The sequence below is a fragment of the Morone saxatilis genome, unplaced genomic scaffold, assembly GCF_004916995.1.
Source record: "Morone saxatilis isolate NCDOM2014 unplaced genomic scaffold, NCSU_SB_2.0 Contig20, whole genome shotgun sequence".
Classification (NCBI taxonomy): Eukaryota; Metazoa; Chordata; class Actinopteri; family Moronidae; genus Morone; species Morone saxatilis.
In genome coordinates, this window is record NW_023339763.1 from 20,296,299 (window position 1) to 20,310,736 (window position 14,438).

Genomic DNA, 14,438 nt, shown 5'->3' on the forward strand with positions numbered 1-14,438 from the left:
TTACCTCTGCATGCTCACACACACACACACACACACACACACACACACACACACACAGAAAGCCATGCTCGCAGGAACACGCATGCTCTCTTTCTTGCACACTCGCTCTCATGCAAGCCACTGCTCATTTCTAGTGGTGGTTTGTCGGACATGCAGGAGTGGGGAATGAGGACAGGGGAGAGAAAAGGTTCCTAGCTTGTAAAGGGAAGAGGGTAGGCGTGTGTTTAAGTGTGTGAGTGTGTTGAGGGAGAGGTCTTAGTTCAGCTGCCATCTCCTGCGATATTTCTTCTCTTCATCACCTGCCGGGGATGAAAGAAACACGCTATTTAGAATACATGACAGCTAGTGCGATCAGTCTATAGCTACGAGTTTCTACTGGAGAGAGAAGAAGGCATGAAGAGGTTGGAAATAAGAGTACCTTTTCACAGAAGGTGAGATAAAAAGAATTTAGGCTGAATTAGAAATGCAGGAGAGAAAAGAGAGCAAAAGAGACTTGTCAGAATAATCTGATTTTCAACATTGGAAGAACATTCATGGTTTGAATAAACTTCCTTAACCCTATATATTTCAGACTCATAACATCTGACTTTTTATGGGTTGATTAATTGGAAAAGTGGAACAAAAAGCCTCAACATACCATCTAGATGGTTTCTGGACATATATTTCAGTGCCTCATCCAGGAGGATGACAGGGATGGAAATCTTCAGCACCACAATCCACTGATACCAGTGCAGGGGGGTCACCTGGAAGATCAGCTGAAAGACAGACGAAAATTAAAAAGTCAGAAACTCTTATAATAATGCATCGGATGGTAGACAGAGATACAGTAGACACTGGCAATGAAGCATTTTCTATGGTGGTCCTGACAGCTCAACGCATTGCAACTTAAGAAAATAAACACAGGCAAAAAGTAGACAAAACACAACTTATGCACAGCATATAGAAAAAAAAACTAAGAAAAAACCAAATACAGAAGTGCTGCAGTTGCACGGAATGAAACAAAGTTACAAAACAGGAGACGCCAATAAGCCAAATTTAGTAACCCCTGGGAACTGTTGTTTTGTAACTCATGTGCTCTACAACTCATAGGTGTTCTATATTTGGTTGTGTTTTCTTTATGATGCTACATCTTTGTCCATTTGGTTAAGATATTTTCTTCATTTGCTTGTGCTTTGACTGTTTGCCAGTCCCTCCAGGAAATTGCGATGTTGCAATAGCAACAATGAATGCAAACCTTAAATTTTGTCCAATCACCACAAATGTTCTGCAAATCTAACCAATCGTTGTGGCCTCCTGTACAAAAAGTTGAGCCATATGTCAACAAACTCACTTCCTTGTTTCTAGTTGTGTCCAAACAGTGTGATTTTAAGCTCACTGGTACATTTGATTTTTAATTAATATTGGAAAAAAGAAGCAATTTTCACTTTCTTACACAAAAAAATGCCTAAAAACACAGCAACACACAGCAAAACTGCTGCAACAATTCTAAAAGAACCATCCAAATCCTGGAGGGACTGGCTTGCATTTGTTTTCCCAAGTTGCAATGCGCTTTTTTGGTCATGTGAAACAACTCACATATCAGCATTGTCAGAGACTGTCAAGCATTTGGTCCATGATCCATATGTACTATCAGTATGTATTTTTCACTCACTAGGCTCACTGACAGTCTACAAGTGTCCTGCAGATAAGTACTCACCGGCAAAGGCTCAACGTAGAGGATTAAGAAGTGGAGGGAGAGGGAGAGGATGATTGCTCCCAGCAGCCAAACATTGACCCAGGGTGGCATCCTGACCAGGGACTGGTTCTCAGACAAACTGGCGGGAGAAGTTTTAATAGATCAAAACGTGTTGACAATTTATAACTAACTTCACATTCGGTACTTGGAAGTTATTCTATTATGTTGAAAAGATCAAATGATTCTGCTCAGCTAACAGACTTTAAGATTGTATTAGTTTATTGTAAGAAACACAACTACATTACAACTGAAATATGCCACGACTTTATTCAGTCTTGGAGAGACTGAGTTATATGGGTGATAGCAACCACGTAAACATGTGTCTCCCCTGACAGTTTTACTGACTGTCCTGGCTTGAGATGACATTTTCATTGGTCAGGAAGCTCTTTATTTGAACCTTTCCTTTCTCAGATTCTTTCCTAAACGAGACATGAACATTTGTTTCTATAGGGAGCTACTGACAGACTTGCTCCATGAGCAATCCTGGCAAAAACATGAGGAGTTTTCCCTTCATACCACTGTTCCTTTTATTTTCTGCCTCCCCAAATAAGCATTATTCCATTTCTTAAGATGTCTGGTTAAGCTTGATTTCTTTGCCACATTCCCCAAATGCAGAATATAAAATATATGGGCATTATAAACAGCAACACTGAGTCCTTCAGCAGTGAAAAGAGTGATGGATGTGTTTTTCTGGTATGGAAAGAATGCTGTTATCCCTCACACAGCTGTGTAATTATTTCTCAAAGGGAGTGCTGTCTTGTTGGATGACAGTGTCTTCTTTTTAATAAATATCTGACAGCCGTGACATTTAAGGACCATTTAACCGACATCACAACAGAAGATGACTGACCTGTTGAGCGCGTTGAACATTTCGATAGTGACCAGCACAGACAGGGCCATGGTTGTGGGGTAGCGGGATTCAAACACCTCACAGTCTATGTTCTCGAACATGGGGTTGGCCTCAGTACACTGCATGAAGTGTCTCTGTAGAGGGAGACGGAGAGGAGTCAGTGTGTGTGTACGTGTGTCTGCGTTCGCATGTGTGTCAGCAGGATGTCACAGAGACCTCTGCGACCTGGTTTGATGGGGCTCAGATCTGATGGGGGAACAGCTGCAGAACCTTGGCCTTGTTCCCACCCCGTGCTCAATCAAACCACATGGGTCTTACTTCCTTTTCTATTTCTGTACACTGCTGGGATGCCCGAGATCACTGTGTCCAACAGCAAGGAATGTAAAGAAAGGGTGTACATATCAAAATATGACATAAAAACCCATATATTCTGAGGAGGGGACTGTGCTGCATCAAATACAAGAAGACATACTGGGCAGAACAATATTTTGCAACTCACCAGCTGATAGAAAGATACTTGTGGGCCATCTTCATCAAACAGGTACCACCATGTGGCAGCACCCACTGTTCCAAGACCCACATATCCTACAGGGAAAACAGACAGACATATGTATACATCAGATACCAACTGATAAGATTTGTCACAGACAGAAATTCCAAACAAAAGTAATTTTAAGATCTTCTATTGACACAATTTGAATCAAAAGTTGTCATTAAAATAAGAGATAAGGCATGTATGTGTCCGGTATATTTCGATGGAAAACAGAAGGAATATGTCTCATACTGTAATTTACATATTGTTAATAATGTTAATATAATGGAAATATTCAGAATTTCTGTGTTTCATATATGCTAATATTATTATTCTTTTGGTATGGTAATATTACTTGTGTGAGACCTATAATATAACCCTATAAATACTATGACATAATCACACACTGATTCTTAGTGGCCCAGCAGGTCAGAGCCAACACTACCTCCAATGGCCAGATATCTGAAGAAGAGCCAGCCAGAGATGAGAGGCTCCTTGGGGTTGCGAGGAGGTTTGTCCATGATGTCCAGGTCTGGGGGGTTAAAGCCCAGGGCGGTGGCAGGCAAGCCATCCGTCACCAGATTCACCCAGAGCAGCTGGACTGGAATCAAAGCCTCAGGGAGACCCAGGATGGCTGTCAGGAAGATGCTGGAGACGGACAGTGAGAAGACACACAAATATGAGCTGAGGACTTCAGACTGAAGGTGCTCCCACATGGTGGTTGTATGAAAGTGCGATTTCTCACCAGACGACTTCTCCCACGTTAGAAGAGATGAGGTATCTGATGAACTGCTTCATGTTGTTGTAGATGGCTCTGCCCTCCTCCACAGCAGCCACTATGGTGGAGAAGTTATCATCTGACAGCACCATCTCGGATGCTGACTTGGCCACGGCAGTGCCGGAGCCCATGGCGATGCCAATCTCCGCTTTCTTCAGGGCCGGGGCATCGTTCACACCGTCTCCTGTCTGTGACCAGAAAAGACTGATTGAGCCATGAATACATCAGAAAACCTCACACTAAAGGACTGTATTTGAGTTTGTGATTATGTGAACAACCCCAAAAACATTACAATAGTAGTGCATAGCATATGCACAAAAACCTCAAACATTTATGAAGCTGCAACATTAAAGCTGCAGTAGCTAACTTTTATAAAAGTTACCTGCTGCAGCTTTCAGTGTAAAAAGGCTGATTTTGTGCAACACTATTAAAGAACGAATTTCAGGTAGCAGAGGAATATTTTGTAGGAGCAGAAAGATGAATAATCTTTGAAGAATAAAAGTTCAAATAAAGTGTTTGGCACACACAAACGAGCCCTGTGTCTTGTAACAAAAAAACACAAGTGAGGTTTTTGTTACTACTCTTGCCTCAACTTGTATATCCCTAAAATATTGAGCCCAAATGTAATTTTTAGGGAAAAGTATTCTACAAATTGAACTAACTAACTAACGATGATTAAAAAAAAAGGAAAGCTCTAATGAATCTCATTATATGAAGGCTCATTATCGTTTCAGATCCAGACAGGATTAAGCTAAAGCTGAGCAAGTGAGATATATTTATCTGTCACGGCAGGGTCTGATGCAGCTTTGGGCAGCAGTGAATGGTGGAGTTAAGTCTGACAGACAAATGGCGATATTGTTGTCTCCCTTCCTCCCATCTTTCCCTCGGATCAACCCCTCTTCTGAGACGTATGTCAAATGGGAAGCAGCAGAGCGAGCCAGAGATGACAGCTTTTGATAGCAGTGTCTGAGAGAGCAGCCTCAGAGAGACCTGAAACATGTCACGCCTCACTGGCCTCCTCTCATGCAATCTCCACAAGTCATCCACATAAGGCACAGCCGAAAGAAAAGAGTGATGCATTTTTTGCTTCACAACGGGCATAAAAAGAGATATGACAATAACATTTTACAGTGGGTGGATTTGTAGAAAGCAGAGAAAAGTGTAAAAGTTGAAGGAGTTGGGTGGGTGGGTGCTAGTGTAAGGAAGAAGAAGTAGGAGGAGTCATCATCCCTTCTTCCTCACCATGGCAGTAATCTCATCGAATGATTGCAGGTATCCCACAATCTTTGACTTGTGAGCCGGCTCGACGCGGGCGAAGCAGCGCGCCCGTTTAACGGCTTCTCTCTGGGCCTCCGGCGGGAGATCGTCAAACTCGCGGCCTGTGTAGGCCTTTCCTGTCACGTCCTCATCCTCGCCGAAGATGCCAATGCGCCTGCAGATGGCCACAGCCGTGCCCTTGTTGTCTCCTGTGATCATGATAACACGTATACCTGCCTCGTTGCATAGTTTCACCGAACCGATCACCTCCTTCCTGGGAGGGTCGAGCATGCCAACACAGCCAACAAATGTGAGACCCAGCTGAATGGAAACAGAGAAAAAAAGAGAGAGGGATTAGGTTGCACAGGACTATATCAGAGAACAGAATCTCACTTCAGCTTCACAGAAATGGAATTCACCTCTTTTTATTTGTGATGCTACTGAAAACATCAAACAGATTACTTTCTACAAAACAAAGGAATATTTCCAGGGAAGAAGAACCGAGTGTAAAAGCTTTATCCTTTAACTGGATAAAGAAAAAAGATAGACAGCAGCAAAGATAACACGAAAGGAATAGTTTGACCTTTTGGGAAATATGCTCATGTGCTTTCTTTTCTAGAGTTAGTTAAGAAGATCGATACCACCGCCATATTTGTCCATTAAATATGAAGCTACAGCCAGGAGACAGTTAGCTTAGCTTAGCATAGAGACTGGCTCACATATTAACATGTTATCAAGAGCCCAAGAGAAACTAAATTCTCAGCTCTGTTCCAGTAAGAAAACCTCATTCAAAATTGTATTGACACTTGTAATATTGAAGTTAACAAAAGATCCAAATGCGAGTTAGCTCTTTAGAGTTTACAATTTAAAAGTTGGAAAAATTAGTGTTGGTGAATTTTTTTCATCTCTCTATAGCTTATTTGTTTAATTTGTGCAAAAACCTACTAAACTAACACCTAACTAACTTGTATGGATTAAACAACACATTATAACCTGTTAAAGACGGATTTCTTTTACCCTTGGACCTAGCTGGGCTAGCTGTTTCCCCCTGCTTCCAGTCTTTAAGGTAAGCTAAGATACCTGGTTGCTGGCTTTGAGATTATATGAGTTACCACAGTTTGCTACTGTACCTCATACTGTACAAATTTGGTGGAATTCTCCAAGTCCATGTCCTCTTTGCGTGGTGGAGTGTCATGAGTGGCCAGCGCCAGGCAGCGTAAAGTGTCCCTGCCTGTCCCCCAGTCCCTGATCTTAGACATCAGCTGGTCACGCAGGCCTGGTGTCAGCGTCACCTTCCCGGTTCCCACGCGCAGGTACTGACACCGCTCGATCACACTCTCAGGAGCACCCTGTGAGGAGGAATTGTATTAGCAAATGAGAAAAACAAATGAGAAGAACATAAAGCAACAATGGCAAAAAAAAAAATGGAAGTGACGAAAAGCACGTCTATCTTTGTGATTGTATTATTCATTCATGCCTTGATGAACATCTTGCTTTGGGAGCCCGGCTTGACGGGGGTGCAGTACACAGACATGGACTTGCGGTCACGAGAGAACTCCAGCGTGAACTCCTTCTTCATCAACTGCCTGATCACCTGGTTGGTGAATGAAAAGAAGGGGAAAATATAGTAGGAATGACAAATAATAATAATAATAATAACATGAAAGAGTGAGCCAGAGAGACAGTGCTTGAGGTAGGCAGCTGCATTCGTGGACAGCTGTCAGGCTGGCAGCCAGTGGGTGAGTGAGAGGTTAGGCAGTTACTGACAGCTGAAGGATGACACTTCAGACCAAGCACTCAACCATCTTGTCTAGATGTCTGGCTGCAGCCTCATTTAGCAACAACAACTGGAATGATTGAAAAACAATACAAAATGCTAACCAGAAGAACAAAATACTGCAGGCTTACGCTAGGAAAACAACATTTAGCTTAAAAAACATCCTTAATCCTTACATACTTATTTTGTTCATTTAGTCTCAAGTCTCGTTCTGCCAGTAGGTGTCTCTCTAGTTCAGTCTGTGCTGATCCCAGTACACATGAAAGGATGAAAGGTTAACACTGATCACTCCCTCTGCACAGTCAGACTGCTGTGATGTTCACACAGCCTGTTAGGGGACTTCAAACATCTGACGGATGTCCTAAAATCTGTCAATGTGACAAACTCCTCCTCTCCATCAAACAGGGAGAGCAATGGGAGTTTGTCTTGGCATGGCATGCTGGGAAATCCCCCCCCCCTCCCCCTTCTGTTTTTTTAGCTCTATACACCCAGCAAAGATTTGGCAGAATTAAGATAATCTCCAAATCCAAAATTTACAGAGGATGCATGTTATTGTTCAGCATTTAACCATTAAAAACATTAAATGAGACTTCTGCTTCTCTACCCTTCATAAGGCTCATGTCATCTGAGACTTGTTTGTCTCCAACAAGCTTTGTTCTTCCTGGAAGAGAGACCAACAGGGATTCTAATCTACAACAGAAGGGAAAGGCTTGGAACCAGAGGTGACTGACTTCAGCACAGTGGATGACAGACCCCTCGGGACAGGAACGCCAACTACAGCTTAAGGAACCAGGACATACTCTCACACGCAAGTCAGACTCTACGCTTTCCTGCTGACCTGGCATCACCTCAAAAGAGATCAGGTGTTTAATTTGTGATAAGCTGCAAATGTTTTAAATTCATAACCAAACAATCACACCCAGAAGTCAAACATGTGTCAATGACAACTTTAAATAAAAAACTTTTAATAAATAGCCCTCGAGTAAGACACTAAACCCTCATCTTGTTGTAAGTCACTCTGGATGAAATAATACCTAAATGTATCATCTGGCACAAATATGGAGAACATTAGAACATTATGTCATCTGCACAGCCAGACAGTGTACAGTATGCTGTAATTACAGTCTCATTGGCATATTCATGCTGAGAACTGCAAAGCCTGCAGCAGATATGCCAGTTGCTGAAGCAAACAATATGCTCACTGAAATGTATAAAAGAATTCAGATGTGTACTATGCCCTGACAGAGATTTGGGTATGTTATACTAGTAGCGGCTAATGTAGCCTCGAGCTGAGGAGTGGGCTACAGAGGCCTGGCAGGCTCCCCCTTTTTTTTATTTTTATTATAGTCCTCATCAAGTGACATCAGTTTATCACATTTGTGCAGCCCCCACTGGAGCCACAAAAAGCTATAAACCACTTTGTCACAATGCAATAATACTCCCCACCACTTTAGTAAACTTTAATGTGGAAAATCTTACTGAGTTGCAGCTACCGGCACGCTCCACCTTGCTGAGTCCGGACACGTCAGTCTTGAAGACGTTCATCTTCTCCACTAAGGTGGTGAGAGCCGTCTCTGTGGCTTCACCCACCTTCTCATAAACCCCTTTGGCCTACGAGATAAAAGAAATACATCAAAACATGCTGCGGTACGGTTTCTTGGATTGAGAAAGTATGATATAAAAGTGATACGGTAACCATTTGAAAAGTGATTGAGTCATTAAATTCTGACACATTTTAGATAAAGTCTAAGGAGAAACAGCTTACACAAACACACTGTCTCCACTGTTGTGAAATTGAACGACCCTCTTCAGAATGACAGAAGAATGACTTCTAAGCAAATCTGTTGGTCAGTCACCTATGCCTCTGCAAACGTTGAGTGATACATGCAAAGTGTTTTTAAGTGTGTGCCCTTGCCAGCTGAGATGTGAAGAAGGTGAGATGCTGGCGTACCACACATCATTTGTTTGTGTGACTGGACATAGACGGCAACAAAACACCTCGCTCCCCTGCAGCACTCTGCGGCTTTTGCAACCTCTGTCTCTCTCTCCCGGTTTAGCACGCATTGATCTCACACTCGGGCTCTATATTCAAAAATGTACAAAATTGGGGGCAAAACGACCATTTAACAGAGGCTGGGAGGATACATGGGAGTTGAGAAGTGCCCTGGCCTCACTCCTCAGCATAGTTACCATGATACCATGGTGATAACAAAGAGGTGAGAAAAGCAATCCAAACCAGAGAAAAAGATCATACAGAGTAAAATTAGCTCAGCTGAAGAAGAGAAGGCTTTCTGTGTTACGTGTTTGTGTGTTCGTGTTTGTGTTCCAGTTATACCTCTTATGGAGTCAATGCAGTGTGACTATCCATACTGTAAATGCTTGAGGATATTTGCAAAGAAACCTAACCTACACAATGCTGAATGTGTTACAGATGGGTTTATTTTGTATAGGAACTTTAAAAGGATGTCAGGTATAGAAAAGGAAACAAATTCTAACTACACAATTATCTGCATGTGTGTGTGTATGTGTGTGTGCGTGTGAATGCACTTGCAAACCTATCTAACCGTGGACCGGGTCGTCGTAAGTCTCTAGGAGGGAACCAAGAATCCAACAGGGGACATTTTCTTAGGTTTTGTTGGTCATGCTTTAAATAATGTTAAAATCATGTCTAATGCCCTCTGGTGAACTTCTTTTGTCAACTTTTGCCAACATAATAAGGGAGTGTATGTGTGTGCATGTATGTGTATGTTAATGACCTCATTGTAGTCCAGTGAAGAGTCATTGCACATAGAGCACACAGTGGCCAACTCCAAAAGCCCATCATAGTCCCCACACTGGACGGGCCTGTCTCCTTTCAGTCTGGAAGGAAAATACACACAGACACACACAATGTCACTCACAACAGTAAAACACAAGGGAAAAACATAGTTCACTACACCTCAGACGCAGTAACCTCATCAATATGTATGAGTGGGGGAAATATTCAGTTGTTCAGCAATCCAAAGTTGACTGAAGAAACAGTGGTTGTACAGTAGTAAACAGTGTGTGGTGTGTGCGTGCATGTGCATACGTGTGTGTGTGTGTGTGTGTGTGTGCTCATGTAGGTTAGTGTGTGTGTGCACGCACTGGAGCGCCTGTTGTCTTTGATGATAATGAGGCAGACAGAAACAGGCTCTCAAGTGAGCTCTCAATGCCACCTCAAACACATTGCCTCGGCATGGGCATACTATCTGTGTGTGTGTGTGTGTGTGTGTGTGTGCGCGTGCATTTGTGGCAGATAAGAGACCAAAAATCCCAACTCGGTGCTGTTTTAATGAAATTAATCAAAAAGACAGGAAATCGAAACATTTTGTGCTATGTGATAACAAAATGTCATTTTGCTTTCCGGCTATAATTGGCTGCTTTTTAATAAGAGATTACTGTTTGGCCATTTTGCTCTGTGCATAATGGAGTTTTAGTTTAGCTGGTGGCCAAAGTCTCATTGGTTGAGTCAAGCCACACTGAACTAACCATTTGTTTTTAAAAAAAATACAGAGGTCATGAGTCCAAATTTTACCAGCAGAATGCCTTTTTTGATCACTGCTATGAAGAATTACAGAAATATGAATATGCGACTTAAAATAGATTAGACTCTTTTAAGATAGATAGCACAAAATATTCCGTTTGTTCAGGTGGACCAGGTGTTAAAGGGTTAAAAGATAATAGACTGTCTTCCCAGAAAGACTACACAGATCTAGATTTGACTTCATCCATGATCAATTACACGGTCTGGAGAAGATGCATGGGTATATGATGGATGTTTATGCAGAGAAAGATAACAACTCATAATAGCTCCATGATAGGCCTGCACAGCATATAAATTGTATCGGATACACGAACATGGAAGAACTACAAATGAGCAGCTGTGCCTATTCTTAACATCACTTTGCTCATATTAAAGTCGTCTAATTGAATTTGTCTGCAGAGTGATGAAGCACACAAGTGCTCTATAATGGCAAAGTATAAAAGTGAAGACCGACGGGGCCTCGGAGCTCAGCATGAGTGACACTAAAAAACATCACCGTGCACACGATAACAGAGCGAATGGTGAAACAAAATGCCTAAAATGACAAAGAATGACAGAAAGACATATTAAGGTAAAATAACCGAGGCGTGTTGCAGGAAATAAAATCATGACAAAGTCTGGAATCTTAGTAGAAATGATAAAAAGTGTGGAAGCATTAGACCGATCAGTTTGAATGAGATATGAAGCATGCAGCATTGCAGATATAATTAGTTACAGTTCTTGATAACCCCCTTTCTTGCTAATTAAACACCATGTTGCCCTTCAAAGTACACCTAATTTACATTAAATTTACATATGCAGATTTTAATTACATCCACCTAATTACAGTATTTGCTGGTTCATCTGTCATTTAAAGGAGGCCAAGTGATGCGATGTGGGTGTGTGTGTGTTTCTGGTTGCCTGTCAACCTGTCTGAATGTGTCTGCCGAGCTGTCTCCTCAGCTCTCTCTATACATATCTGCCTGATAATGGCGCTGCTTAATGGTTCTTCCATCGTACGGGTATTCGCACAAAATCAAGCGGGTAGTTAAATCCTTGTGTGTTGATTACTAATTCTTCCCCCACCAGTTCATTCGTGTGAGAGGGTTTCTTCTGAAATGTTGTTGTCAGTGAAGAGCATTTTTGATCAGTGAGGTCCGTGTTTTGTGATTTTGTGAATTATGCGAGTCATCACCGCAGGCCTACAAACAATGGCGCCACACCGTTTGAATCCCATTTCCAGTTTTGCTCATCATTTCAAATGCATTCAAACACATGAATCATCATTCTCAAATCATTTTGTGATCTCACGAGTCCAGCTGCCTCACAAGGTTATTGTTAAGGGTGCCTTTTATACCTTTTTAAAATCTTTATTTCACTTGATATTGTTTACAGATGCAGATTCCAAAATAAATTATTCCAATTACCACAAATTAACTAAAACACAAGACACCTAGGGCAGCGTAGTTTGGTTTCTGGAGCTCATGGCAAAATATAACGCTAGGTGCACTCTACCTGATTAGTAGTTAAAGGCAACAGGATACAATAGACGGACAGTCGTTGGAATGGGGGGTCAATAAAGGCCCACAGCTCATTTTACCCAGCTGCCTTTAGCTGATTAAGCTGGTCCTGTTTGTGTCTGTCTGTTTTGGGTTGTGTTATACTACACTGTTTGCCATTTCAACTCATTCAGTACACCCGTTAATAGGATGATAAACAAATGTACTGCCAGCCACTGATGAAATACTCCTTTCAAGCTTCTGAAAAATAATATGTCAGCTTAAAACAACACAAAGCTACTCACTTACTGACTGGCACTTACTTTGAAGGGTTTTATTTTGTTAAAAGTCTGAGCTGAAGCCACTGTACAAATAGCTAAATAGTCTACTATCCTTTTGCCAAGCAAACTCACTCACTTACTGCACATTTTCTGCTGCTGGAATGGCTGATAATACAGTCTGCCCTTCGGTCAACACAAAGGATGAATCGACTTCATTGAAGGGGATCAGGTGTGTATGATTGAGTGTGTGTGCGTGTGTGTGTGTGTGTGTGTGTGAGAGACACTGGTTGGTGGACATTGCAAACCTTTAAGTGAGAGTGGTAATGAATATATTAATACATTCTGGGATGATATCTATTGATGATTTAAGAGTTAATATAAAAATAAACGAGACAGCAGTGTAGTGTAGTAAATCAGCCATCAGTTCAGTCACATTTCCTTTCTATAAATCCTTTATTCAATATCATTGATTTCTGTGTGTATACAATGGATTAGACACAAACTGTACAGTGCAGACAAACTCTGTTTGCATAATATGTATGTAAAGGTAACTGTACATTTACTGACAGACAGAGTAATTTCCTTTAAGGTTAGCACCAGTGACATTTTGCTTTTGGCTCATAGCTAGCATGGTTTGCACTAGCAAGATACAGCAGGTTGTGGTTAGTCTATGACTGTATTTAATGTGTCCGCCACCATCTTTACTTTACTTTATCTACACACATTTTTCCGCACTTACAGTTTCACCTTGAAAAGCGAACATGTAATTATATGTGTGCACTTTATTCTACTAGCCCTGTTCGAAGACCCTCATATCAATGATAAAACAGAGTCGAAAAGCTGCTCCTAACATTTGTACCAGGAATAATGTTAAAAATACAAACTCATAAGCTTTTCAATGAATGAAAAGGTAGGAAAAAAGAATCAGGCCAAGAAAGGTCTTTATTGTTGAAGTCAATATATACCATGAAAACCAAAAATGATGCTTCATTTGTTCCTGGAGTGCAGCTCCTGTGTTGCTGTAGTACAGTTTCTGACCACCTGTGGCATCACTAAGCACACTCACTCCAGTCAGTGAGCGAGGAAGAAAACCTGCACCATCTTTCTTTTGATAGTAATAAAGTGCTGCAGGAATGAATCTTAAAACCCGTTGTTTCGCACCTCCGGTTCCCTCGTCTCGAAATCAGTGGGTTTTTTAAATAGATTTCTGGTTAGAAGCCTGAAATTTTTACGCTTTGTTCTGTGACATAAAATACATCAGTAAATACCCGACCTGTGAGTTTTAAAACTTTTACATGTCACATTAAAAAAGGCGGTTGCTAACAAGTGCTGTAAATGAGACTACAGAGGTTGTCAGAGACATTAAACGTCAGCACGGTGAACACAACATATCACTCACTAGTCCACCTTTCCCCCGAAATTCCACCAGGCACGGTTTTATAACCTTGCGTCTGCGTCGCGGTTTAGCTCAGTGATCCACGTCTTCAAATCCCAACAAGAGCGTTTCAGAACAGCTTATGTTAGCTTTTTACTTCCGGCAATCCCATTTACAGCAAAAAAAATCATAAAAGTGCTGTTCATTTGTGAAGATTATGTTGCTGAACAAAACGTGCAGGTATCATAAACATCTGTTCAGCACAGAGTTTATTTTCTGCAATAATCCAAAATCCAATGGAAAAATCCCATTGGCTTTTTGTCGAAAGAACCAAGGAGACGCTAACTGCTTTTTAAAAATTTTTGCTTTTTATTTTAGAGCCCATACTAACAGATTAGAGCGGCCAAACTGTCCGCCTGAGTCGTCCATAGTCATATCGACATTATACCAGCAATATATACATTTCACTACAGCTTCAATGTCTGTATCAGTAGAATATGCCACAGACATGGAATGTAAATATGAATTTATTTATATAAATCTGTTTATTTCCTGTATCTGTTACAGTTATTAAAAATATGAAATAGCTGCACTAGCTTAACTTTCATCTATTTAAGATGAAATGTATAAACACTCTTCATCTGTGTGCCACTAAACTCTGATTGAAGTTGTGCTATTTTCAGTATGTAATCATCTTTCCTGCATCAAATTGAATTCAGATTAGACTGTCAGTTATCTGACTGCACTCTGGAAGCACTAAGAAAAGTACAAGGCATCATTAATTGCATTATATTGTCAAACTGTGTTGTC

At 41.2% G+C, this 14,438-nt stretch overlaps 1 protein-coding gene across 1 annotated transcript in view; it reads right to left on the reverse strand.

Annotated features, from left to right (window-relative positions):
• atp2a3 (ATPase sarcoplasmic/endoplasmic reticulum Ca2+ transporting 3) overlaps positions 1-14,438 on the reverse strand; it is a 56,408-nt gene that overhangs the window by 8,973 nt on the left and 32,997 nt on the right. Inside the window, exons 10-21 of the mRNA XM_035666167.1 lie at positions 9,686-9,788; positions 8,409-8,540; positions 6,630-6,746; positions 6,283-6,501; positions 5,138-5,473; positions 3,863-4,083; positions 3,563-3,765; positions 3,085-3,170; positions 2,586-2,719; positions 1,697-1,814; positions 638-755; positions 19-299 (exon numbers count right to left, since the gene is read on the reverse strand). Of these exons, the coding sequence (XP_035522060.1) occupies positions 256-299; positions 638-755; positions 1,697-1,814; positions 2,586-2,719; positions 3,085-3,170; positions 3,563-3,765; positions 3,863-4,083; positions 5,138-5,473; positions 6,283-6,501; positions 6,630-6,746; positions 8,409-8,540; positions 9,686-9,788 (1,831 nt within the window). The 3' untranslated portion in view covers positions 19-255. The remainder of the gene's footprint in view (positions 1-18; positions 300-637; positions 756-1,696; positions 1,815-2,585; positions 2,720-3,084; positions 3,171-3,562; positions 3,766-3,862; positions 4,084-5,137; positions 5,474-6,282; positions 6,502-6,629; positions 6,747-8,408; positions 8,541-9,685; positions 9,789-14,438) is intronic.